The 26,178-nt window shown below is 42.5% G+C and overlaps 1 protein-coding gene across 2 annotated transcripts in view; it reads left to right on the top strand.

Moving 5' to 3' along the window:
- itsn1 (intersectin 1 (SH3 domain protein)) overlaps nucleotides 1-24,975 on the top strand; it is a 35,610-nt gene extending 10,635 nt beyond the window's left edge. Inside the window, exons 13-40 of one of the 2 annotated variants that reach the window (XM_078288783.1) lie at nucleotides 1,850-1,986; nucleotides 2,308-2,588; nucleotides 3,471-3,637; nucleotides 5,340-5,581; nucleotides 5,988-6,162; nucleotides 6,760-6,846; nucleotides 7,169-7,317; nucleotides 8,075-8,154; nucleotides 8,250-8,422; nucleotides 8,929-8,974; nucleotides 9,371-9,492; nucleotides 10,091-10,214; nucleotides 11,065-11,259; nucleotides 17,387-17,508; nucleotides 17,810-17,916; nucleotides 18,334-18,435; nucleotides 18,712-18,793; nucleotides 19,526-19,624; nucleotides 19,937-20,020; nucleotides 20,314-20,397; nucleotides 20,793-20,924; nucleotides 21,036-21,116; nucleotides 21,765-21,886; nucleotides 22,167-22,249; nucleotides 22,746-22,829; nucleotides 23,038-23,102; nucleotides 23,817-23,925; nucleotides 24,098-24,975. In XM_078288783.1, the coding sequence (XP_078144909.1) occupies nucleotides 1,850-1,986; nucleotides 2,308-2,588; nucleotides 3,471-3,637; nucleotides 5,340-5,581; nucleotides 5,988-6,162; nucleotides 6,760-6,846; nucleotides 7,169-7,317; nucleotides 8,075-8,154; nucleotides 8,250-8,422; nucleotides 8,929-8,974; nucleotides 9,371-9,492; nucleotides 10,091-10,214; nucleotides 11,065-11,259; nucleotides 17,387-17,508; nucleotides 17,810-17,916; nucleotides 18,334-18,435; nucleotides 18,712-18,793; nucleotides 19,526-19,624; nucleotides 19,937-20,020; nucleotides 20,314-20,397; nucleotides 20,793-20,924; nucleotides 21,036-21,116; nucleotides 21,765-21,886; nucleotides 22,167-22,249; nucleotides 22,746-22,829; nucleotides 23,038-23,102; nucleotides 23,817-23,925; nucleotides 24,098-24,246 (3,483 nt within the window). In that variant the 3' untranslated portion in view covers nucleotides 24,247-24,975. Of the gene's footprint in view, nucleotides 1-1,849; nucleotides 1,987-2,307; nucleotides 2,589-3,470; nucleotides 3,638-5,339; nucleotides 5,582-5,987; nucleotides 6,163-6,759; nucleotides 6,847-7,168; nucleotides 7,318-8,074; nucleotides 8,155-8,249; nucleotides 8,423-8,928; nucleotides 8,975-9,370; nucleotides 9,493-10,090; nucleotides 10,215-11,064; nucleotides 11,260-17,386; nucleotides 17,509-17,809; nucleotides 17,917-18,333; nucleotides 18,436-18,711; nucleotides 18,794-19,525; nucleotides 19,625-19,936; nucleotides 20,021-20,313; nucleotides 20,398-20,792; nucleotides 20,925-21,035; nucleotides 21,117-21,764; nucleotides 21,887-22,166; nucleotides 22,250-22,745; nucleotides 22,830-23,037; nucleotides 23,103-23,816; nucleotides 23,926-24,097 lie in introns of those variants that run through there. The other variant, XR_013507220.1, reaches the window with a different exon arrangement.
- The last annotated feature ends 1,203 nt before the right edge of the window (nucleotides 24,976-26,178 follow it).

Raw genomic sequence — 26,178 nt, 5'->3', positions numbered from 1 at the left:
CTCCTTCTTTCATTCCCGTCTCTCCAGCCGCTCCTTCCTCTTCCTCCATCTTTCTCACATTCTCTCCCTTTTGTCTCTTCGCATTCCCATCCTTAATCTTTCCTTTTTCTGTCTCTTTCCTCTTGTTTTTCTTTCTCTCTTTGACTCCTCTACCTCTCTTTTGCCCTCCACCCCTTGTCCTTCTGCCCTTTCCTCCCTTTCTCCTCTCTTTTTCTCTTCCTCACCAACCCTCTCCATCCCATCATCTTTCTCTCTGCCAAGCTGGTGTTAGTTCACTACTTTAGCTACTTGGCTAACTATGCTCCCATACAATGACCAGTGTTGCTAAACTAGCCGCTAGGCCAGTCATGCTAGCACACTGTATGTGGTCAGCATTGCTAAGCTAGCAGTCATGCTAGCAGTCATGCTAGCAGTCATACTAGCTTAGCAGGTATACTAGACTAGTTAACTTCATGCTGTCACCATGCTAGGCTAGCTGTAATGCTACTGCCTGTGTGCTAGCAGAGTATGTTTCAGCCAGACAAATCGGAGAAGCTAGTAGAAGGTAAACTAGCACAATTCAGCTAGAAACTTAGTATGGTAAGCTTTACTTTATTTGGGTGAATACTAGTGCGTGCGTGTGTGTGTATGTGCGTGTTTCTGTGTGTTTGTGTATGTGTGCCCATGTGCGTGCAGGGGTTGGATGCTTGGCATGCCATTTTATCCCGTGTGGCCATATGTATGCCCGGCACTTCCTGTTTCAGGTGATGGGATTTGTAGTTCTCTCTCTCCAGTTGTAGTTTTAATCCTCCGACAGTCCATCTCTGTGATTGGTTTGTTTGTCTCTGAAGGTCTCCTCACATTGGTTGTTTGGCTGAAACACAACGGCTGCAGTGTATTGTGATAGTAACAAGGTGTGTTCTAACGGCACAGCTGGTTGTCATGACTACACAGAACTGTCCCACCCCGTCCACCCCCCTTCCTTCTTCTAACCCCTCCCTCCAAACACACCGTGCTCCCTGTAAGCTCCGCCCCGCCGCTGGGACCAGAGCCCAGTGTTGTGGCCTGGGTCAGTACCAGCCTCCAGTAGTGTTGAAGCCCCCCTCCAGTCAAATCCATTAGCTGACACAATAAACCATCTGCAAAAACTGATGTATGATTGTCTCCACCAATCCTATTCAAAATCCTATCCTAGCCAACATGAGGTTCACTTGTGCTTGTTAAAGTTGGCGAGACGAATAAAAGGTATCTGCTTACCTGTTTGATGTAGTTAGTGTGTGACGACCATTTTGCTGTTAGTGTTGCTGATTAGTTGGCTAGCTTGTTAGAGATAGAAAGCTTGCTAGCACCAGAAAATACTGGATTCAAGCAGCACATACTAATTCAAATCCTTCTCACAGAGCCAGTGACTGGAGTGGAAATCACACAAATGAACGAGGAAATGTGAACCTGGCTTCTCGACTCAAGCAGGACCAGATGGGACACTTCCTAGCTAGCTTGCTGCCGATTCCCCTTGCTGTTTTGATGCCATGCAATGCGCTTTGGGACGGGTCTGGAGGACTTTAGGCAGCATGGTCCTCTGGCGGGAATCAGCTGTGACTCCTGTTTGGCAAACAGATTGAAAAATATTCCAGTAGTTGGTTGAGGTCACTGGCGGGGAGCTTTCAAAGCCACTTCTTGGGTCTAAATTTCATCAGGGCAGATGACAGTGACACAGTTTAAGGGGCGGAGCTTGGCTTGATTACCTGACTAATACTTACTGCTGCTGCTGCTGCTCTTGTTGTTGTCGATGGTAACCCGTAGCAACCAGCCCTCTGATCCCGCTTCCTCCTCACCGCTGTTCCTTCCTGTATCCGATGATGCCTTGCAGGAGCTGAGGGAAATCCACAGCCGGCAGCAGAGACAGAAACAGAAGGATCTGGAGGGAGACACACACAAACTGACACACACACTCTCTCACATACACACACCGAGCGAGAGAAGGTCTGCTGAACTGCAGGAAAGCAGGTAAGGAACAGGGAGTGTGTGTGCCTATGGGTAGGGGTGCAGAAAACTTTTCCCCTTAATATTGCATTAATTTGTTGACATACAAGTTTTGTTTTATTCATTTACTTTTCAAGGCAGTTGATGGAAGACAACATAACGATGTTCAATCAAATTATAGTATTTATAGTATTTTTTTTTTCTTCATTTGGCATGAAAGGGAATCAAATGAATTACGAATGACGAAAGACAAATTGAGAGAGTGAGTGAGTATGTGGTATGTGCATGCGTACAGTATGAAAAGACAAGCGGTCTGTGTGATTAATCGTTTTCTACGCATTTCAGGTTGTCATCGGAGGAGAGCGTGGCCTGGAGAGATGAAGGTGGAAGCTCCGCCCCCAAACCTCCTAGTCCTGTCTCCAGCTCCGCCCCCCAGGCCTGGCTCAACAGAGTGACTCAGGAGGAGGAGGAGAGGAAGAGGAGAGGGATGGAGGAGGAGGAAGAGGGCCGGAAGAGAGCGGGAGCAGGAGGAGAGGAGAACGAGGAAGAGGGGCGAGGCAAGAAGGACATGCAGGAGAAACTGAACAAACTGTTCAGTCAGCAGCCCGATCCCTGGGCTACAGCAGGTGTGTTACAGCTGTATGAGTGTGTGTGTGTGTGTGTGTGTGTGAGTGAAAGAGAGAGCGAGTGAGAGAGAATAAGACCCTAAAATCCTGGATTAGTTTGGCCTAGGGCTGGGCAATAATTCAATATTATCGTTTATCGTTTTTCAGTGGAACACTTCTGCTGTCAAAATTGATGATAACAAGCACATTTTATTTAAAAACTCTGACAAAATGACGTATTTTAGGAATATTATTTAAAAAAATCAATTTTGTTTGACATCACACCTAACATTACCATTCAGTTCAATGGGATGGACATTAATTAGATTATTTAACATGTGATTTTGCATGTGAGCCATACCGTGATATATATCTAAAAAATCCTTATCGTCCAGCCCTAGTTAGGCCCTAGTGTGTGATGGTAACCTATGCCATCAATCACCCCTTTTCCAAAGTAGGCCAAATCTGGCACTTTGCAGCTTCTGCCCCTTTTACCACAGTGCTCCAGGAATTCAAGACCCTTGATTTAGGCCTCCAAACATTTATGGATAAAGCTGTCAGCTGCTGTGTCTACTGAGCAGTTTTATTTAGCTAGCAGCACTAAACAGATACTTGGAAAGTGCTGTTCATGGCTTTTGTTGTTGCAACACAACTATTAAAAATGCAGCAGCCTTTTGCTTAAAGTTGAAAAATACTTAACTTTGGCTAAAAACATGCTAAGCTCTCAGCACTGACAGAGGAATATGCAACAGTGTGCCCTTTCCATTAAAAAGCATGATGTAAAAGTAGAAAACGAGCCAGGACACAAAACCAAAGTCTGTTTGACCAGCAGGCCTCTGTAGTTTTTACAGAAAACAGTGAAGGTGGGTTGAGTTCTTGTGTTTCTAATGTTTCTCTGATCAGGACCAGTGGAGAAGGCTCCGGTTACCAGTCTGTTTGACCAGAAGGCGTCAGTCAGCAGCTTTGACCAGCAGCAGCCGCCAGTGAAGGTGGTCTACTACAGGGCTTTGTATCCCTTCGACGCCCGGAGCCACGATGAGATCAGCATTGCCCCCGGAGACATAGTCATGGTACGTGGAATGCAGACAAATACCAGAACCATATATTAGACTTGTGTCCTTTGATTATATCCACATCTCCAGGGACACGGAACATAAAGGTGCTGTCAGAGGTCATGTGAGAGTCTCCTGAGTCGTTCTGTGTAGTCGGCACCATTTCACATCTAGCTACAACGGCCGTTACAACAGCTGTGTTTGTGTAAAATGTGTTTAGAAGATGCTCATGCCTTCACCCACAACCACTGACAGCTAAAACAAAACACACAGACACAGGGACATACATATTTTGTGTGTGTGCGCAGATTTTTATTGTTTCTCCTTTGTATGTATAGTGTGTGTGTGTGTGTGTGTGTGTGTGTGTGTATTTGTATAAATGTCTCTTGTGTGTGTACTTGTGTATTTTTTCTGTCTGTAACTCTGTATCCTCTCTCTAGAGTGTGTACGGTGTTGTCTGTGTGTGTATGAATGTGCGGTGTGTGTATTAACTGTTTCCTCTCTCCTCTGCTGTGCAAACTGAAGGTGAAGGGGGAGTGGGTAAGTTCCAGTACCACCCACTGTGGTGCCTCCACCAATCACATGCCACCACTCATTTGATCTCTTGCTGCCATTGGTTCATCTCATGTCATCTCCATTGTCCATTTGCCAGTGGTTGCATGTTTTTTGTTTTTTTTTGGTCGGACCAAGCCTGTCCAATCAGATTTTGCTTACGCAATTAATGTGAAAATTGTGAATGCGTTTAACTGTGAGTGTGAAGCAAGACATCACTGAAAAAGAGCAGGACTTCACAGTCAAACGTCTCTGGGGAAATGAAGGTTAAGATGATAATAATCATCATCAATAATTTTGAAAACTGTCACAAAGTGCTTGCTCAAAATGACACCCATATGTCTGGAATTAATTTTACTTCATGACGCTTAATTGTTTGTGAAAAACAATGTATTAATTACCTGTCTGGTGTGTCCACAAATCGACCTTCACTCAGATTAAGTAGTAGCCTGGTTGATGCAATCTTCACAATTTTTTTTCCCAACACATTTTATTATTTGATCCCGCAACCCACCTGGTCCCCCACTTGGCGGGTACCAATGTGTTGCAACCCATAGTTTGACAACCAGCTGACACTTATTCAGCATGACCTACAATAAATAAACAGTAGACTAAGACAACATTTCACAAGAAGCCTAGCAATGAACAAATGTAAAGGATAACAGCTTGATGCTAAGAACCAGGTGAGGATGAAGGGATTTTTTTTTTGTATTTGTGGTGCAGGCAGTTATGGGGACACCCTGACAGGAGATTATTTCAAGAAGTAGGATTATTGAGTTAGCCAGGTAATTGTAAAGATTCTTATACAGTAACTTCTCAATCATTCATAATGAGAGCTAGGTTAGTATGACAAGAAACAAGACACCCATATGAACCTGTACACAATATCACTTTTACCAATGTCAGGGCATCAAGTAAATGTCATTCCATTTTTTACAATTATCTGACTGATTTGGTAATCCTGCTTCCTAGAGTAATCCTCTGAACAGCCAGCAGTCGTTGTTGTTGTTGTTGTTGTTGTTGCTGCTGTTGTTTACACCCCTTGTTTACACCACCATGAAGCTCCAGGGAATCCTAATACATACACAATCTGTGTATTTGTGTGGATGTCTGTGTTTGTGCTTGCGTGCATAATCTGTGTCTTAATCCCGCCCCTCTGCCCTCATAGGTGGACGAGTCCCAGACAGGAGAGCCTGGTTGGCTGGGAGGAGAGCTCAGGGGGCGGACCGGTTGGTTTCCTGCCAATTACGCGGAGCGGATCCCCGACAGCGAGGCGCCGATCAGCCTGCGCGGCACGGCCTCGGCCACGCCCACCCCAGCCCAGCAGCCGATAGCCACGCCTCCCCCGGCGCCTGGCCACGCCTCCTCCACGTCCTCAAGCAACAGTAACTGGGCCGACTTCAGCACCACGTGAGTCACACTGATACTGAACATACTGAACCAGACTTCATCTGGATTCACTGGTGCATTTAAAGACAAAGCAATAGAAAAACCTGCCACCCCCAACCCTCAATGTAAATCAATACATGAGTTGATATGTTTTCCACTGATAGTTTGATAGGTTTCCTTCCTTGTCTAGTTTGGTTTCTTGGCTTCTTACCTCAACCACGTTTGTCTCCCAACTAAAACTTTTTGGGGACATGATTTAAAATGACTTTTGTATGACTTTTGATGGAGACATCTTTATTAGACCAGTAGTTATCTTGGATTATCCTTTACAAAGTTGACACATTTGTACACATACATATTTAACACTATTAGTAAATAAGGTCATGCATGTATGTGTTTCTGCCTGTGTGTGTGCACATACGTCCAGTTGGCCCTCCACCACAGCCAGCCAATCAGACAGTGAGGGATGGGACGCCTGGCCGACCTCTTCAACTAATCAGAACCCTTCGCTCAGTGTGCCCTCAGCGCAGCTACGGCAACGGTCCGCCTTCACGCCCGCCACCATGACGACAGGCTCCTCTCCCTCTCCTGTACTGGGACAGGTAACACAGACACCATAATAACACTCTAATTGACTAATTTGAAAAAACTATTCCGCAGACGAGCAAGGAACAGTTTTAAACTCTGGCAGCAGAGTGATGATTGGTTCTCAGAATGTGTGGAGAGATCTGATTGGTTAAATGTAAATAGCAGAAGCAGGAAATGAGAGCTGACAGCGTGGGAAAACTCTTGTCTCTGAAAACTAGAGAGAGAGTGTGCATAAGAAAGGTAGTCTTCCTGATTGAACTTTTGCTCTAGCTTCATTTTCCCAGCTGGGGTCCCAGGTTCATTAAAACACACCAGTACTCTTGTTACATGGAAAACACATCAAACATAGCAGCACTCTCAGCACTGACTGAAATGACCCAACAACAACCCATTTTGAGTGCTAACATAAGACACAAAAGATGAAAACACGATTTGTATTTTTTATGACATTTTTCACTGTGTTGGACACACAGAAATGTCCAGGAAATGGCTGCATGTGGTCATATTGTCTACATAGAAAACACTTGTATTATTGGCTAATTCTCTGTCTGTCTGTCTGTCTGTCTGTCTGTCTGTGTGTGTGTGTGTGTGTGTGTGTGTGTGTGTGTCAGGGAGAGAAGGTGGAGGGTCTTCAGGCTCAGGCCTTGTATCCCTGGAGAGCCAAGAAGGACAACCACCTCAACTTCAACAAAAACGAGGTAGAGATCTGTCTATCAAGGAACTTGTTACTATTTTGATTTTAACTTTCCTTATCTTTGTATTTTGCAGTGATTAGAGAGCTTATATTGAGTTATTGACTCTGTGTCAGGTGTTGGCAGCTTATGTTTGTCCATAGAGTATATGTTGTGGCAATTTGTTGTTTAATTGTGTGCATTTGTTGTGTGTTTTTAATTGTTTTCCTTTTCTTTTATTCTGTTGTGTGTTTTTATTGTAAACCCTGTCAGCAAACCACATTTTCCTTACAGGACAATAAAGTTTTTTAATTGACTTGAGCTAAGAGTATTATTATTGTTATTGTAGATCATAACCGTGTTGGAGCAGCAGGACATGTGGTGGTTAGGTGAACTGCAGACGGGACAGAGAGGCTGGTTCCCTAAAAGTTATGTGAAGCTCATCTCCGCCACCATGACGCCCCCCGTCGCGGTCACAGCACGCAGCAAAAACACTAGGTGGGTTAAAACGCCAGATCAAGAGTTTATTAATCAAGTCAATACTGGATATAGAAATTTCAGTTTTTCAGGGGCAGGACTTACCAATGAAAAATATGCTATTATCTCAAGTTGACTACTACAGTTCCCCTTTCTCTTTCTTAAACAACAAACCAGTCACAAAGTCTTGAGTTAAAAAAAATCTAAAAACACACCACAGGGCCATATTACCCCTACTTTAGCTTCTCTACACTGGTTGTCTGCAGGATTTAGAACTGACTTTTAGATTTTACTCTTTTTGGCTTTAGGCTTGCTAGGTCTCACTTTTTGATACATTTCACATTATTTAATCCTTGATTAGCCAGAGTGCAGCCACAGATCCTCATCCCGGGCCCTCCTGGCCGTTTCTAAATCTAGGCTAAAGACCAAAGGTGACTGGGTTGTTGTTATTCTGGCTGTCAGGCTTTGGAACGCCGCCCGGTCTGAGGAGCTGAGGCTGGCAGAATCAGTCAAAATTAAATCTGCATAAACGTCTCAGTCAGTTGATTTTGGAGTGAAAAAAAATAGTCTTTGAAACAAGTCTTGTCATAACAAGGATGATTTTCATAGTAGGTAGTAAAATAGTAATTGATTTCATGTGTTCTTTATGACAACTTGGCAACTAGATAACCAAACTTTTTGTGTGATTAAAAAATAAAATATAGTTTGGCTTGATTTTGTAAAATTATAAAAAGGCTTATTTCAACCTTTAAAAAAGGCTATGTCTCCTCTCTCCTAGTGAGTCTGGAGCATCAGACAGCCCACCCAGTGTAAAACGTCCCTCCCCGTCTCCAACCAAACCCTCTGAGTCTGGAGAAGGTAACACACACACACACACACACATACCCATACATGTTTTTTCCTGTAGGTGGGTAATTGATTTTAACTCTGTGTGTCTGCGTGCGTCTGTACAGAGTACTTGGCCATGTACACCTACGAGAGCAGTGAACAGGGGGACCTGAGTTTCCAGCAGGGAGATGTTGTCGTGGTGACCAGGAAAGAAGGGGATTGGTGGACGGGCGTGGTCGCGGGCAAGACTGGGGTCTTCCCGTCCAATTACGTCAAACCACGAGACTCGGCCTCAGAGGTGAGAACAAGACAGGGGTCTGCAGTGAAGGTGACAGGACAAGGGGCAGGTGCAGCAGGACAGCAGACTGCCTGCGGAGAGCCAGGAAGGGGGCGTGTCTTTGAGCCAGGAAGGGGGCGTGTCTTTGAGTTAGACTCAGGTAGGCTTATGTCATCATGGAAGTACACATGGTAGCAGGAAGGCGAGGGAGCGCTTTGTAACGACAAATGCAAACTGGATCAAACTTCAAATAATTTTAACTTTGTTTGGAATGATTGAAATTAGGTCATATTATTTTAGGTTTTACATTTGTCTCAATTAAATGATCTAATGGTTCAAAGTCAGTTAGCCAACATTGGACCAAGCCAGCTGAGATAGAAGATAATCAGACATACACGTGCAATGTTTAGCTGGGGAAACATGTTATGTCTTTTGGTTCTAACTTGGCAGATTGTCTACAAAATTCTTATTCTGGTTATTTATGTATTAGTCGTTTTTTTAACCATGTTTCCCCTCTCTGTTTCTAGTGTTTGGGACCAGCAGGGAAGACAGGCAGTCTGGGGAAGAAACCAGGTGAGCTGTCAATTACTTTGTTACAATGTACATCAGCACCTGATGGTTACTATGGTAACCAAGTAACTAACAAAAAGGGACATATGCCAGTCATAAAATAGGGTTCCATTGTAGCTGCTAGCACCTCATCTGTACTCCCTGTTCTTTTTGCTGATGATACCAACTTGATTTTGTCACATGAAAATATACGAACTTCTAAAATAAATCCTTCCAACTCATCAAACTATCCCTGGATTTCAGAATTTTGTGCCTGGTGAAATCAAATCATTTGACGTTTCAGGATTAACAAGATGAGAAACTGAACTTGGCTAACTTGCCTTCCGACTTAACAAACAGGTGCTACAGGACTAACTACCCACCTCTTCCTCTCCCTGTCTCTCTCTGTCTGTCCATCAGAGATCGCCCAGGTGATCGCCCCCTACAGTGCTACAGGAGCAGAGCAGCTGACGTTGGCTCCAGGACAGCTCATCCTCATCAGGAAAAAAAACCCTGGGGGCTGGTGGGAGGGGGAGCTCCAGGTACACAAAAAGATGTGGAGCTTTACAAAAGATGTGTATAAAAGCTTAATCTACCTAAGCTCCATATGGCCAGTAACCTGTTAGCTTTCTGTGTCACTGAACACTCAGCAATCGATGGCCTAATCCCATTTAATTATGCTAAACATCAACTGCAACATATATACATCTGGACATGTAACCCCTTTGACTTGTAGCACATTTTTTGCGTAACAAAATCATTGTAAAATTTAAAATTTGTCTGAAAAACTAAATTGTAGGAATTTAAATTATAAAATTCAAATAGTAGTTTCATTTGGATAATATGGTGTCAGCAGCAGCATATTTAACAATATTTTTTCAACATTATTATATATTCCTCATGCTTAATATTTAGGCTGTAGTCGTAGCTTTTGAACATTATTTTCACATTTTCTAATTTTGCCCTTTTTGCCAACAAACAACATACCTTCATTGTATGGCATATTTACTTCTTGGAGTATAAATGACTATGTGGCTGTCTTTTAGAAAAGTGTTACTTTAATCATGTCATTTGAGGAACTGTGGACTCTAATTGACTGTGATTCATAACTAACATCACGCTGTGTTCTGATTGGTCCAGGCCCGGGGGAAAAAGCGGCAGATTGGTTGGTTTCCGGCCAATTATGTCAAGCTGCTGAGCCCCAGCACCAGCAAGACCACGCCCACAGAGCCCACCCCTCCCAAACTGGCCCCTTCCAGCACAGGTACACACACACACACACACACACACGCATACATTAACAAACGATGACACAGGAGACACACACACAATTCCATTAAAATACTATGGCCATTCCATAATATACTACTAAACCAAAATAAATGAGCTAAAAATTGAACTAAAACATCATACTGCACATGCTTACTACAAAGATCGTTGCACCAGCCTGTTTTTGCTTAACATCTTTGAAATAGATTTTGGGAGGAAGCGGCCATTTTTCACTAAAGTTCCATAAAGTCTTAAACAGCTATCACCAGTTATCAACAAGAGCATTTAGCTGCAGGTCCTGAAAAAGTATTAAAATCTTGAATCTGATTGCCTATTTTCAAAGAATCAAAAGTCCTTGCATATTGTTAAATACAGCCTTTAAGTTTAATTCAGTTTGAAAGTTTTTGGTGCGCTGTTTTGTAGTGAGACAAAAGCAGACCAGACTCTGATAGGAGAAAAGTTTAAAAAAAAATTTTTTTTATAATGTTCAGTTCAGTAGAAAAATTGGTCTTATGTTATGTTACTGGCATTAAGATGTCTTGAAGAGTCTTAAAGTTACCTTGATGAAAATTGCAGACACCCTGAAATTTGTACGGTTGATACCACTTGATGTCATTTATGCAAATTAACAGATGATGTCGTCTGGACCTCATGACAGAGGCACCGCGAAAGACCAATTTCAAACCATGACAAACCTGATAAAATAATCCAAGTAAATGTTTCATAGGTTTTTAGTAAGGGGGAATTTATCAGGTGACTGTTATATACGACTTTCACGCCATGAGCGACGACATTCTGGCCAACTGTCACTCTGTCTTTCATCTGTCTGTGTTTTCTCTCCCAAGCTCTGTGTCAGGTGATCGGCATGTACGACTACGTGGCCCAGAACGACGACGAGCTGGCCTTCCAGAAGGGTCAGGTGATCACAGTGCTCAGTAAGGACGACTGTGATTGGTGGAAAGGAGAGCTCAACGGGAGGGAGGGGCTGTTTCCAAGCAACTACGTCAAACTCACAACGGATACAGACCCGAGCACGCAGTGTGAGTACACACACACACACACACACACACACACACACCATTAGTGTATACACTAACTCCAGAACACATATTAAAACACAATCAATACATGCTCACAGTGTGAATACAAACTACTGTAACACACACAGACACACAATTGACACGCATACACTATGCACATACACACACAAGCACTCTCTCTCACACGCACACACACACACACACACCCCAGAGCCAGGTGTGGAGATGCTGTCCCTCTCTCAACCTTTGACCCTGGGTTGGTTTTGACCTATTACCTTTCACCTTTACACTCCTACGGGCCTCTTTGATAACCTCCCAATCATACACCACCTCTGGGTGGTGTGTGTGTGTGTGTGTGTGTGTGTGCTTGTATGTGCACGCATGAGTGTGTGTGTGTGTGTGTGTGTGTGCATGCATTTGTGTGTGTGTGTTCCCCTTTTCCTGCATGTGTCCCTTTCAGCATGATCCACCATAGACTTAGAGTTTCTAGAGCGGAGCCTGGACAGTTTTACTGCTGCTGGTGCAAAGAGACACTCTGAGCTCACTGTTCGTACAGGTGAACACAGCCCATCCTGCTACCAGTCTGTCTTTATAGATGTGTCGCTATTTTACAATGTCTTGACAGCAGATACAGAATTTAACATGTTAAATTTGATATAGCTAACATCGTGACAGACTAACAAAAATGCTAAATGGATTTACATTTGGACACAGAATTGATAAACAATAGTTGAGATTTGGTTCACCGACTATCTAAAAACGAGTGCTTTGGATGGGAATCAATGAGTAGGAGATGAATGTGTTTTCCCCACTTAGCTCTGCCTGCCAGTATGGATCTATACTGCTAGGAGCTGCGTTCTGCTTTGCTCCAGTGTGTCTAAATGATCACTGGATATACAGCCAACCAGTATTTTCAGCCATGCACTTTTGAAACCTCACTAATTACTAAGGACACACAGTGGCTGCACTTGCTGCTGTGACTTCATACTGCCTGCTGCTGCTGTCGCCCGCTCTAGACTCTCTATTTCTATGCTAGGCTAGACCACACCTCCACACTTTCTGTCTTGCTGCACGCTCCACCCACCTAGCACCCGATTGGTTGTTGTTGTTGTTGTTGTTTTGTTTAGTTGTTTTTGTTGATGTTGTTGTTGTCGTCCTCTCTCTAGGATCATATCATTACCCAGAACCCCCCTCTCCTCAAAGCCCTCAAAGAGACCCACTAGGCCACGCCCACTAGGCCACTCAACCAATGGGACAGCAGCAAGAGGTCACATGACCAGGAAATGGCGACTCTCCACCAATAGAAGCCAGAGAGACAGACAGACAGACTGTAATGTTAAAAGCCCAATGATGGCCAAACTCTGTCTATGCATGGCTCTGACTGGACATGGCCAAACTCTGTATATCTAAGGCTCTGGCTCCAAACAGCACTGTTCAACAGGAGGGAGATCAATAGTCGTTACTCCTCTTATGTCCTCCCCTCCTCTCCTTTCTTCTCCTCTTCTGTCTCTCCTCCTCCTCCTCCTCTCTCCTCCTTTCTTCTTCTCTCACTGTTTTAACAAGTGGAAGGTTCGTCCTTCCAGGTTTTTAGATAAGGAAGGTAGGAAGGAGGAAACGGAGGAGAGGAGAGGAGGAGGTTAAAGGAGAGGAAAAGAGGAGATGAGACTATTGAGCTCCTTTCTCACAGATTGGACTGATTAACATGCAGTTGTTTGACTGGAACACAATGACTGTATACACAGACACACACACACACTCACACACAAACACATATACATATCCACGCATGCACACACACACACATCCGCACACACACACACACACACACACACAACCAGCCCTATTCTAGCGTGGTAAAGTGGATAGTGGGTCGTTTTGTGGCTTTCTGGGAGATCCTGTCATAGAATCACTAGCTCAACCCCTCCCCCCTCTTTTTTAACCCTGCTCCCATTGGTTCAGCAGCTTCATTCACCTGTCAGTCAAAGTGCTGGCTCCACCCCCCCTTCATCCCCTCACTAACCCCTCCCCTCCCACAGCTTCACAGAAAGACCCACTATCTGCTGGAGGACAAGTCTCAATGTTAAGAGTCTTTTTTACTCTCTCCTCTTCTCCTCTCCTCTCCTCCGCCACTGTCTGCTGGAGGACGAGTCTCAATGCCAAAGACTGCTCTGCTCTGCTATACTCTTCTCTCCTCCTTTCCTCATCCCTCCTCCTGCTTCCTTACCTCCTCTGCCCTCTCCTTCCCTCCTCTGCTCCTCGCCCCCCCCCCCGCCCCGAGTTGTGGAGGAGTGAAGCCTAGAGGAGTCAAAAGGAGACAAAGAGAGAGGAGAGGAGGGGAAGTAAGACAGTATTGAGATGCGTCCCGCAGCAGCTGAAGGCTGAGTTTCAATCCAGAGCGGCGCTCCCTTTGATGTTTCCTAGATACCGCTAGTTTCTCCTTGTGTCTTTCACAGCTGGGAAGGAGGCGAGGCAAGGAGGCATGGAAGGGAGCGAGCGGTTGGAATGGGACTCAGCCTGTAGCTCAGGGCAAAAGTGTAAAGCCATGCTATAACTGCTTAGCATACCAGCTAACCAAATACACACACACACACACACACACACACGGGACACAAAAAATATACAACATGGTACAGAGAGTTTGGAGTATGCACATGACCATAAACAGTGTGAATGCATCACACACACACACACACACACATATCTCTCACACTCAGACACAGTGATAGTGTTTTTATCCATAGTAGTTTATTATTCTGAATATGTATTAACTTTAAATGAACCGTTTTATGTTCTATTATTGTTGTTGTTTTTGTTTACATGTTGATTGTTTTGTCTGTTGCTATGATGATGAGATGCTGTCACACTGTTTAGGGCGAGGATTTTGAAAAACAACCAGGACAGGACAATGGCATCACACAGACACAGACACAGACTTGGTACTAAGCTGTAGGGGTGGAACAATATGTCAGAAAACCTACTCGTTTCCGTTAAATCATGGCTGACGTTATGAACTTTGAATAATTCCAATAGCTGAAACATAATTTCATAAACTGGTAAAGTTGTCAACTGTTGGAATTTCTCACAGTGTTACACCACTGAAAGCTAACCAGAAGCTAAGCAAAACATCAGTCACACTTGCCTTCTTCACTAGCTTGTTAATTCAGTTCTCCAGAGCGTTCTGTGAATCGATGTAATTGAAACTGTTGTTTTTCGTTTGTTTTTTTCTAACAACAGTTTATTCATTGGTATTACGAGCAAGTAGTAACATTACCTCACCTACATCCACGTTGGCTACTGATAACTGCATGGAACTGAATGGAATTTCTTTTTTATCAAATTACATCAAATCATTATTGACTTGATGTAATTTTGTCATCACATTTTAATATGAACTTGAAAATACAGTGGCTAGTTAGAATGTTTATTTTACTTCATGCACAAAAAAGCAGATGTAGAATTGGTGCTGGCTTTTGTTTTTTATTTTGTTTTGTTTTCCCGCTGCACTGCAAACGCACTGTACCAAGCCATGGGCAATCGTTCCACCCCTACTAAAAATTAAGGAAGGGACAATGATCTGTGAAGTTTGAAACTAATACTAAAAACCGAGGACAGGACAGTGACATACACACTGAGGCACGGGGCTGAAAATACCCAGGAGTGGACAGTTACATCACACATACTGACTTAGGAGGGAACAAAAAAGGACGAGACAGTGACATGATACAGACTGAGAGGTAGAGAAACACAAATAAACATCATAAATTTGACTGTCTGTCTTTTCGCAGCCCGATCCGTTACTTTCAATCCATAGCTCACATTTTGCAGCTGCAGTTTTCTGTCCTTCCTGGTAAACATTCGGCTAAATTCGCTAACGCAAAATGGCGTTAGCTCAGAACCACAACTTTACAGCGCTGTTCGCAGACGTTTAAACATCACATCATATCACACATTTACCAGCAAAGACAGACAGACAAAGGCAGACAGACACAGATGGACAGAGACTGGTAGATGAACATACAGACAGACAGACCAATCCTTAGCAATATGTGATAACGGTTACCATGGTAATGTACGCCCCCGGTGTATCTTTGCCATTTCCCATTGCAACAAAACCGCCCTTCTATCCGTTCCCATAGCAACAGACTAGTATTATAGTGGTTGCCATATCAGATTTGTATTTTATTGTGTTTTTGTTTTTCCAGATGACAGTATTGTGATTTTAATGTTTACCCTCAGAAACACAAACAATGAATGAAATTATTATTGAACTACGCAACTTTTTATACAACAAGCAATAGAATTATTATTATTAACCTGCTTGGATCCTATTGGCTCCTCAGTGTATCAGTATTGGAGGTAAAGCTCTCTGATTGGTCGGTGAGTAAAGGCCATCGGTTCTTAAACTTCGGCTCAAGGGCCCAAAATGGGTCGCTGGCCAGTTTATGTTGGGTCCCCACGGGACAAAGGTGCTAGTAGGTTTTAATGAGGCTCGGTTCCAGGGTGAGAGAAGTGTGTGAAGTCGACATCCTGGACTGAGATGGTTTGGGAACCGCTGGTCTCGCCTCCTCTCCTCACAGTCAGAGGAAGCTGTTCTAGATTAGACCGTAGACCCACCTGGGCCAGAGCCACGCTGCACACCAGCTGGGTTGATACAAAAAGTCCGGCTAACCTAGCTAGACGTAGCCTCGCCTGTTACTAGATGCCTATCTCTCGCCATTTTGTGTCCTCCCTAAGCATTTAGTTTAAATCATTTGGGGACACAAAATGTTGCGACTGGACATGACACTTTATTCTGCAATAATAGAAAATGAATTGAGTCCCCATGAAATTAATTCCCATTACTTTTACTTCCTGGAAAACAGAGTATCTTTAGTGGTGACCTCATGCTGCACCAGTAGGCGTAAATATAAATTACAACCAATGAAACCATCACAGATTTTTGAACAATCCCGCCCCTCTGCCCCTCCCATCAAATAAAGCGTTCTCTCCCTGACTCATATTCCATTGGTTTAGACTTTAGAATGATCCCTCACTGTGTTATGTCCCGCCCCAACATCCTGTTTCAACAGAAAAATACATCAAATCAAGGAAGTAAAGATGCCGTTTCATGGGGTCTTTAATGACGTAACCCAAGCTAGAACTTGGATTTTAACATTGCGTCTTTCACCATTTTTACCGAAAGACACACACACTTTTCCCCGACACTGGTCTGAAGTCTGGCTCTGGTCTAGTCTGGTGCGATTTAAAATGAAAAAAAAAAAAAAAAAGCTCTGTATGATCTATACTTCAAACTAATGAATGATGATGATTGATGCTTCATATGGATATAAATAGCAACTCTGATGAATGGACGGATGGATTAACAGCCAAGCCAAATGTAACCAGACTGCACTTGGTGTCAATGTGTGAGTGAATGAACGAATTAAAGAATGAATGGGGAATTTTAATGGAAAACGAGTGGTTAGACAGAGGAACGACACGGATACTTGAACGAACGAATGAATGAATGAGTGAAAATGTACAGAATGTTTAGCATAGCGTTGGTAGTGAAAATGTCCTGAGTTTTTATTGGTGGAGATTTTGATGAAGCGGAGAATCTGATTGGTCCTGATGATTAAAACGCTCTGAGACAGAATGGAGTCCCAACGGCCTTGTTACTTTCTCTCTCTCTCACGCACACTCTCTCACAAACACACACACACACACTCATTACTCACAAACACACACATTCTGTTGTAGACCATAGGAATGCCATATATAAACTTTTAAATGGTGTTCTCCTTTAACCCTGACACACACACACACACACAAAAATACTCACACATTCATACAGAAGCACACACACATATTCTGGGTATGACATGATATTTGACATATGTATGACATAGAACTAACACACACACACACACACTCAGAAGCACAAACACGCCCGCCTCCTGTTTATTGATCTCAGGTATGTATTGTGTGGTATGTATTACTATAGGTATTGTGAATGTGTGTAAAGTGTTGATATACTTATACTTTTTTTGGTTTAGATTATGTTTTAGTGGTGTGATCTGCTGTTGTGTGCTGCAGGATATTATATTGACAGCTGCTCTGGTGTGTGTGTGTGTGTGTTGTGCTCCAGGGTGCGCCGACCTCCACCTGCTGGACATGTTGAGTCCCATGGAGAGGAAGAGGCAGGGATACACACACGAGCTGATCGTCACCGAGGAGAACTACGTCAACGACCTGCAGCTCGTCACTGAGGTACACACACACACAGAAATACACGTACAAGTTTTTAAAACCTGCAATGAGATGATCTTTGCACCTTTTATTTATTCGTTTAAGTGTTCAGTTTTGTTATTTGTAAATTAATTTCTTGCTTTTCCACCCTGACAAGAATAAATTACTTTGGAAACACTGAATATTTGTGATTTTTTGGTATGACAGTGGTCAAATTTTAAGATTTACTATCGGCACAAAAGGTCTAAAAATATCAGTATTGGTATCGGCCTTCAAACTCTATTCTGTGTGCATGTATGTGTGTGTGTGTGTGTGTGTGTAGATCTTCCAGAAACCTCTGCTGGAGTGTGAGTTGCTGACGGAGAAGGAAGTGGCCATGATCTTTGTCAACTGGAAGGAACTCATCATGTGCAACATCAAACTGCTCAAGTAAAGGAAGACACAGTAAACATACAGTATACTACACACAAACACATCAGGCAGCAGATTGGAGTTTCAGTTATACAAACTTTTCTCTGAGGCAGAAATAATCTCATTGGTTGAGTTAGACCTCAATGGGCGGAGCTAAATGTTCCTCTAACTGAAACTCTAATCTGCCATCAGACACTAACAGAAACATACAGATTAAAGACACACAACACATACACACAGAAGATGAAATTGCTGAAGAAGGTACACACTCTGAACACACACACACACACACACACACCATGTTAAACGCCGCGCTGCTACAACACAGACACACACTCATACGCAAAACACTCATACACATTAAACATATCCCCACACACTCATACGCAAAACACTCATACACATTAAACATATCCCCACTCTCTCCTCCCACAGGGCTTTGAGAGTCAGGAAGAAGATGTCAGGTGACCGGATGCCGGTGAAGATGATTGGTGACATCCTGACCAATCAGCTGCCTCACATGCAGCCCTACATCAGGTTCTGTCTGTCAATCATCTAATATATCTTATATTATTATTATATTGTTATATTACTTGTCAATTAGTCAGTCAGTATTGAGTCAACAGCATTCAGGTTCTGTTTCTCACATGGTTGTGTTAAATTGGCTTATTTACATTTATTCCATTTGTTCGGTAATCATTCTATCGTTTGATTTAGTAATTAATTCCTTCCTGTCTTTAATTAAACAATCTATGTTTGGTACAAAAATGTATTCCTTTTTGTCCGCTAATGAAGAATAATTTCTGCGTCCAGATTCTGTTCGTGTCAGCTGAACGGAGCCACGCTGATTCAGCAGAAAACGGACGACAACCCTGAGATCAAAGACTTCCTCAAGGTATAACACACACTGAACACACACACACACACACACACACACACACACACACACACTCCATACACAGGGTTTCAGCATTTTACCTCCTAGATTGAAATTTGTGAGAATCAGAAAAAATGTGCTAAGTGGAGGATGTTTGATGATTTTTTTATTACAAGACAAATTTCAAAGTAATGCTCTGCCCTCTGAGGTTAATTGCAATCATATGAATCATAATCATTCTATCATAAGATTATATTATGATACAAATTATCTCTATTAACCAAATATTCAGAATTAAGTAACTGCAGCTGTGTAACACTGTCAATCGCTGATAATTTAGTCTCTGCTGCTCTAAATTCATGGCTACCACAGAGCTGCACTGAGAGGATGTGAAAAATCTTATAAGACTTAAGATCTTATAAGACTCTTATAAGGAAGGCATTTCTCAAAGCTTTGTTTCACAGCACAGCAACGTTCAACGAGCCGTAGCTTCCTCATTTGTTACACACACACTGCAAGATGCAGAATCTTGTTGAGCTCATCTTCATCTGCTGTAAGATGTAATAAAAGCCCTCGCAAGTCCGAAAGTGCTGATGTGACATCCTGTGATGCATTAAAACAGCCTTGATAACCTTAATGCACTGTCCATCTACCTGCCTCTCTCTCTCTCTCTCTCTCTCTCTCCCCCTCCCCCTCTCCCTCTCTCTCTCTCTCTCTCTCTCTCTCTCTCTCTCTCTCTCTCTCTATCAGAGGTTAGCTATGGATCCCAGGTGTAAAGGAATGCCTCTGTCCAGCTTCCTGCTCAAACCCATGCAGAGAGTCACACGCTACCCGCTCATCATCAAGAACGTATGTGTAGCATTGGCACAACCACACACACACACACACACACACACACACATACACACACACACACACACACATCCTACCCACTCCTCATAAGGAACGTATCTAGAATTTAAGAATGAATGAAAGTATTTTAGAATTTCATACTCAAAGAAATAACGTATAATGTATTGCAAAATCATCAATGTGTCGCTATCCAAATACTTATACTTATACTAATACTTATTCTTATGAAATACTGCAGACTGATTCTTTCTTTCTTTCTCTCTTTTTTTTTGGCTCTCTATTGATCGATTTGTCTAACTTTGATTGTAGATCTTAGAAAATACTCCAGAATCCCATCCGGACCACAGCCATCTGAAAGCTGCTCTGGAGAAAGCTGAGGAGCTGTGCTCACAGGTGTGCACGCACACACACACACACACACACACACACACACAAGTTAAGTTAAAGCTATAATATTTCAAATTCAGAAATGTTTCAAAATCAATACTTTTTCATTACCTTTTGATGTTGAATGAAAGACTTGAGTTCACATTGTAGGAACCCCAAAATTTTGATGCCATGAAAAATGATAAAATCAATATTGATACTCATGGCTAACTGCGAAGTTGGGAGAGACTATCCACAGATAGTTGCTTGGAAATTAACTGGATGATTTTATGATGTGTGCGTTCTGTGTGTGTTTCCAGGTGAACGAGGGCGTCAGGGAGAAGGAGAACTCAGATCGTCTTGAGTGGATTCAGGCTCATGTCCAGTGTGAGGGTCTCTCCGAGGTAACTAACACACACACACACACACACACACACACGCACACATATATACACACGCACACAGTGGACACACACTGAAAAACAAATATTAATCACTTGCTTCTGGTTGTCCATGCAATCCAACGACGATACAGACACACAATTACTTTTTCACACCTTAAGATTGCCTTAAACCTAATGAGGAAAGCACCAAAATTTGGCGTCATTTTTTTTCATTCAGTGTGAAAAACATGAAAAAATCAGCAGGGGAAAAAGTTTTTCACGGCACTGTGTTATTGTCTATTATTGTATTATTGTTATTGTCTGAGAAAACTATGGACAACTAACAGATTATCCTCAGTCCTCATGAATGTGAAGTATTTTTTAGTATTTTTAACCAGTTTCCCTCTTTCCCACAGCAACTGGTGTTCAACTCTGTCACCAACTGTCTGGGTCCCAGGAAGTTTCTCCACAGCGGGAAACTGTTCAAAGCCAAGAGCAGCAAGGAGCTGTACGGCTTCCTGTTCAACGACTTCCTGCTGCTAACACAGGTGAGCGGCTCATTCCTCGCTGGGACAGTCAAGCCTCTGTACAGTCCCATGTTTGCTAAAAGTAGTTTTCCATCTCCAAATCCCTGTTTCCCCCCCTCCCTCCCTCCCCAGGTGACCAAACCTCTCGGCTCTTCTGGCTCGGACAAAGTCTTCTCCTCCAAAACGCACCTGCAGTACCGCATGTACAAGACAGTAAGACGACACCCACACACACTTTCTTTGTTGTTCTCTGAACATGGGTCCTTAAAATGTCTAAGTCTTAAAATGAATTTGCTAAATTGAAGAACTTAAAAGGTGTTAAAATGTCTTCAGTAGTTATTTGAGGTGTTATTTTTTGACCATTGAATGATAGGTTTCTTTATGCTGCATTTCTGCTCTTTGATTAATATAGAATGGGGTTAGCACAATATGCAAAATTATATTTTATTTAATTGTATCTGTTTAATAAACACAATTAGGCTCCATGTCCCTTAACAATACATTTTTGTTGTCCTCCATAATTCACATTTATAGTTTCAGAACTTATATTCGTAATATTCAATCAAAAATAGGCTGGTTTTGTTTCTATGTTTTGGTTTTTAAATTGGTGTGAAATTCAATTCCAAGTAGAATTAAAAAAGTTTAAATGTCTTAAATCTGGCACTGTGAAACCTGCAGGTACCCTAGTAAAGCTCTTTGAGACAAACCATTTTTAAAGTGAAATAGAAATAAATTTGACTTGACTTCATGTAAGAGTTGAAAGAAGCTGCATACTGACTGCTGACCTGTCAAGAGATGAACTTCTACATTCTCTATGTGACCTGCAGTAACCTGTAATAATTCATCTGTTGTCTCTGCCAGCCGATCTTCCTAAATGAAGTGTTAGTGAAGCTGCCAACCGACCCGTCAGGAGACGAACCTCTGTTCCACATCTCTCACATAGACAGAGTGTATACCATCAGAGCTGAGAGCATTAATGAAAGGTAACACACATACACACACACACACACATATATATAGAATGTATGTACCAAATCCCAAAGGGAGATTTAAGCCAGTAGAGGGAGCAGCAAGCTTTGATTTTCAATGAAAATACAAAACTGACAGTAATGTCAGGATTCCTTATAGTGTTGGTGTCTTGTTTAACATGGTTGGATGCATTGCTTAGGCTGAAAATGTTTGTAGTCACTAACAAGTGTGTGTTTCTGGTTGTGTGTGTGTGTGTGTGTGTGTGTGTGTGTGTGTGTGTGTGTGTGTGTGTAGGACGGCGTGGGTTCAGAAAATCAAGGCGGCATCAGAACTGTTCATTGAAACAGAGAAGAAGAAGAGAGAGAAGGCTTACCTAGGTATCCATCCATCCTGACTGTTTCAATGAAGGGAATAGAGAAATTTAAATATCCAATATGATCTTCCATTATTAAACTTCTCTTCTGTCTGATGTTTAAAATATTAGTGAATAACGAGAAATTGCTATTCTCTCGTCCCTCTCTCCCTCTCTCTCCCTCCCTCTCTCTCTCTCTCTCTCTCTCTCTCTCTCCCTCTCTCTCTCTCTCTCCCTCCCTCCCCCTCTCTCTCTCCCTCCCTCTCTCTCTCTCTCTCTCTCCCTCCCCCTCTCTCTCTCTCTCCCTCTCTCTCTCTCTCTCTCCCTCCCTCCCTCCCTCCCTCCCTCTCTCTCTCTCTGTCCCTCCCTCCCTCCCTCCCTCTCTCTCTCTCTCTCACTCCCTCTCTCTCTCTCTCTCCCTCCCCCCCTCTCTCTCTCTCCCTCCCCCCCTCTCTCTCTCTCTCTCCCTCCCCCCTCCCTCTCTCTCTCTCTCTCTCCCTCCCTCTCCCTCTCTCTCTCAGTCCGTTCTCAGAGGGCTACAGGTATTGGCAGACTGATGGTCAACATCGTGGAGGGAATCGAACTCAAACCCTGTCGCTCCCATGGTACACGTTTTGACATTTGAATTTCAATCATTTTGTTATTTATAGTCATTTTTCTTTGCCAGGAACTTGTCACATGATAAAAAGTGTGTCCCATGAGAAATGTCTCCTTCACTTCTTCACAGAACAGAGGTTACATGTGTAACCAAAAACTGTCTGTTTAGTATCATTCATGATAGATAACTACCTAACTATTTAACTATATTTCCAGGGAAGAGTAACCCGTACTGTGAGGTGACCATGGGTTCCCAGTGCCATATCACTAAAACATTACAGGTATTACTATGATTATTACAATTATGGTTATGATGATTATTATCATTTGAATCCCTTACAGGTTTATTATCGTCCTCATTCTGCCACTTCTCAGTTTCCTCTGCGATGCTCCATGAGAGACTATCGCCAGTAACATTATGGGTCTAATTAAATATGCTATTCTGCAGTTGCTCCGAACAATTGATAGCCAATTGGCAATATTTTGTATTTTCACTGTCATGTTTAAAGTCTTAAGTTAAAGAGGCTTTAAGCACAGATCGAGCCTAATTCATTGAATACCCACTTTGCAATGAAAAAGTTAATTTTGAATGCCAAAAGACTGATTTTATGATTAAATACTATATATATACGTATATATATATATATATATATATACGTATATATATAATGCTTAGTCGGTGACAGGCCTAGTTCCCACTGTGATATAATTAAAACATTACAGGTATTTTTTGTTTTTCTTTAATTATGTTTTATATGTCTATATTACTATTACATTTTTGATGAACACCTGCTGGACAAGTTACACACCTATCCATTGACTGACAGTATTGATTTATCAGTGAATAAGCAGAAAGGTCTAAACACTATTAACCCACTAGAGATATGGCATCAAAGATAAAGCAATGCCTTTTTACTGAATATAATTTAACATGTATATGTATATATAATATATAGGTAATTTTCCTTGTGTTGCTGTTCTCTCTGTCTCTGTAGGACACGTTGAATCCTAAGTGGAACTCCAACTGTCAGTTTTTTATAAAGGACCTTGAACAGGACGTCCTCTGTGTTACTGTGTTCGAACGAGACCAGTTCTCACCTGACGGTCAGTACACACACACACACACACACACACACACACACACACTTCAAGGATTTCCATTTTGATTACCTGTTCAAGTAGGGATCAATGGCTTTATTGTTTTCATTACACACACAACCCTCTCTCTCTCTCTCTCTCTCTCTCTCTCTCTCTCTCTCTCCCTCTCTCTCCCCAGACTTCCTGGGCAGGACAGAGATCCGATTGGCTGAAATAAAGAAGGACCAGGGTTCTAAAGGACCAATCACGAAGCGGTTGCTGCTCCACGAGGTTCCGACGGGAGAGATCGTCGTCAGGCTGGACCTCCAGCTGTTTGAAGAACCGTAAAAACCTGGATGGGTCTTCACTGGACTGGATCGGACCACAGTGGATCTTTAGAGTTGTTTTGAAGAGCCATAAGATTTGGATCAGACAGATTTGGACTCAGTTGGGGCGGGATTAGACTGGACTGGACAACTAGACCGGTCTAGGTTTTTGTAGTCTGGTCTGGTTTGAAAAGAGCCAGTTTGGCCGGTATCAGTTGAGAAGGGCGGTACATTCTGCTGAGGGAAAGTGTCAAATTAAGCCATCTTCATCCATGAATCACCATTCATTTTCCTATAGGGGGAAATACTTGAAATACTTAATTCTAAATTAGTAACAGTTTGAACATTCATATATCAGACATTTTGCGATACGAAGGCACATCACCTATGAATTAGGGTTGGGCGATATGGTTGAAATCAATATCACGATAATGCTAAGGATGTTTTCCGATATCGATATATATCTCGATATGGCTCACGTATGCAAAAATCATGTCAAATAATCAAATTAATGCTCATCCCATTGAACCGAATGGTAATGTTATGTGTGAAACAAAACTGCTAATTTCAAATAATATTCTGTAAAGTGTTTCATAACTCTGTTTTTAAATAGTATTTTCTTGTTATCATCAATTCAGACAGCAGGATTGTGCGTCACGATATCCAAAAATCACCATATCATCACAATATGATTCCACTGAAAGACGATACACGATAATATTGAATTGTCGCCCAGCCCTGCTGTGAATGAAATGAAACATCATATTTCAGCAGGCATTAAAAGACATAAAGACAGCCTTTAAAAAGACAAAAAGCAGTTCTTATATTGGACTCCACTGTTTGGCAGCAGTTCACTAACTCACTTGCTACCTAGCTGGCTAGCTAACTCGCTAATGAATGGTGTTACATAAATGGGCTTAAGCTTGCACCAACTCCTGGTGATGAGTACAAATCCCAGTCCTGTTTAATCTGATCCAGTCTGGTCCTGTCCGCCCTCAGTCTGGTCCAGTTCCGTATTTAGTTCAATCCAGTCCAGTCCAGTCCAGTCAAGTCCTCTCCGAACCCGGTCCGGTCTTTACTGTTTTCTCTCCCTCTGCTTCATCAGACAGTCTCACAGATACTCCAGTGACAATCCCAACCCTCCTTCTCTCCCCTACCCACCACACCCAATGTGTGTGTGTGTGTGTATATGCGTGTGTGTGTGTGTGTGGATGTGTGTGTGTAAGTGTGTCAAGGTGGACAGGCTAATTAAAGGTACAGTTTGGTGTATTTTTTTTAAAGTCTTACCTTAAGAGTCTTATGATCAGCTCTTCAGACGACCAGCCTTGAGGTACTGCATGTAAAGGGACGCTGGCATTTTGAATTTCAGTCTGTTTCCCTTCACCGGATACTTTCCACACCATCGCAGCAAGCGCTACTCACGGGTTTAATGGGAAATGCTAACAATGCTAATGAGCTGAAAAAACTGGAAAAAATGCACCCCATTATATGGCAAGTGTCTGGTGTAGATGAATCACAGACTACATGTCAAGGTCTCCCTTTATATGTATAAATTATAATGACAATAATAATTATGCTGATGATACTGATAACTATAATGCTGAAATATTGACGTCCAGGGACCAGGTGTGACGGCTTGAACTGAGGTACTGTAAAGAAGAAGAATGTCTTAAAAGTTTTGTTTTTGTTTCGTTTTTTTCTAATGTCAGGAGCACCTGGGAGTCGTATATATATTTTTTTGTTGATTTCTGTCTGAACTCACATCTGAACTCTGTTGTTACGTTGCTGCTGTGTGAAGCTGTCAAGTGACCGACACTCCAAATAGTGTTCAGACTTATTTTCCCAAAATGTCCCCGTGAAAAAAAAATCCAGAATGATGTTACTGTGCGTTGGCACTTCCAGCACTTTTAAAACAAACATTGATACTGATATTGAGTCCAGATATTGGAGACCA

Source organism: Centroberyx gerrardi, chromosome 15 (assembly GCF_048128805.1).
Source record: "Centroberyx gerrardi isolate f3 chromosome 15, fCenGer3.hap1.cur.20231027, whole genome shotgun sequence".
Classification (NCBI taxonomy): Eukaryota; Metazoa; Chordata; class Actinopteri; order Beryciformes; family Berycidae; genus Centroberyx; species Centroberyx gerrardi.
This window is presented reverse-complemented; position numbering and strand designations above follow the sequence as displayed.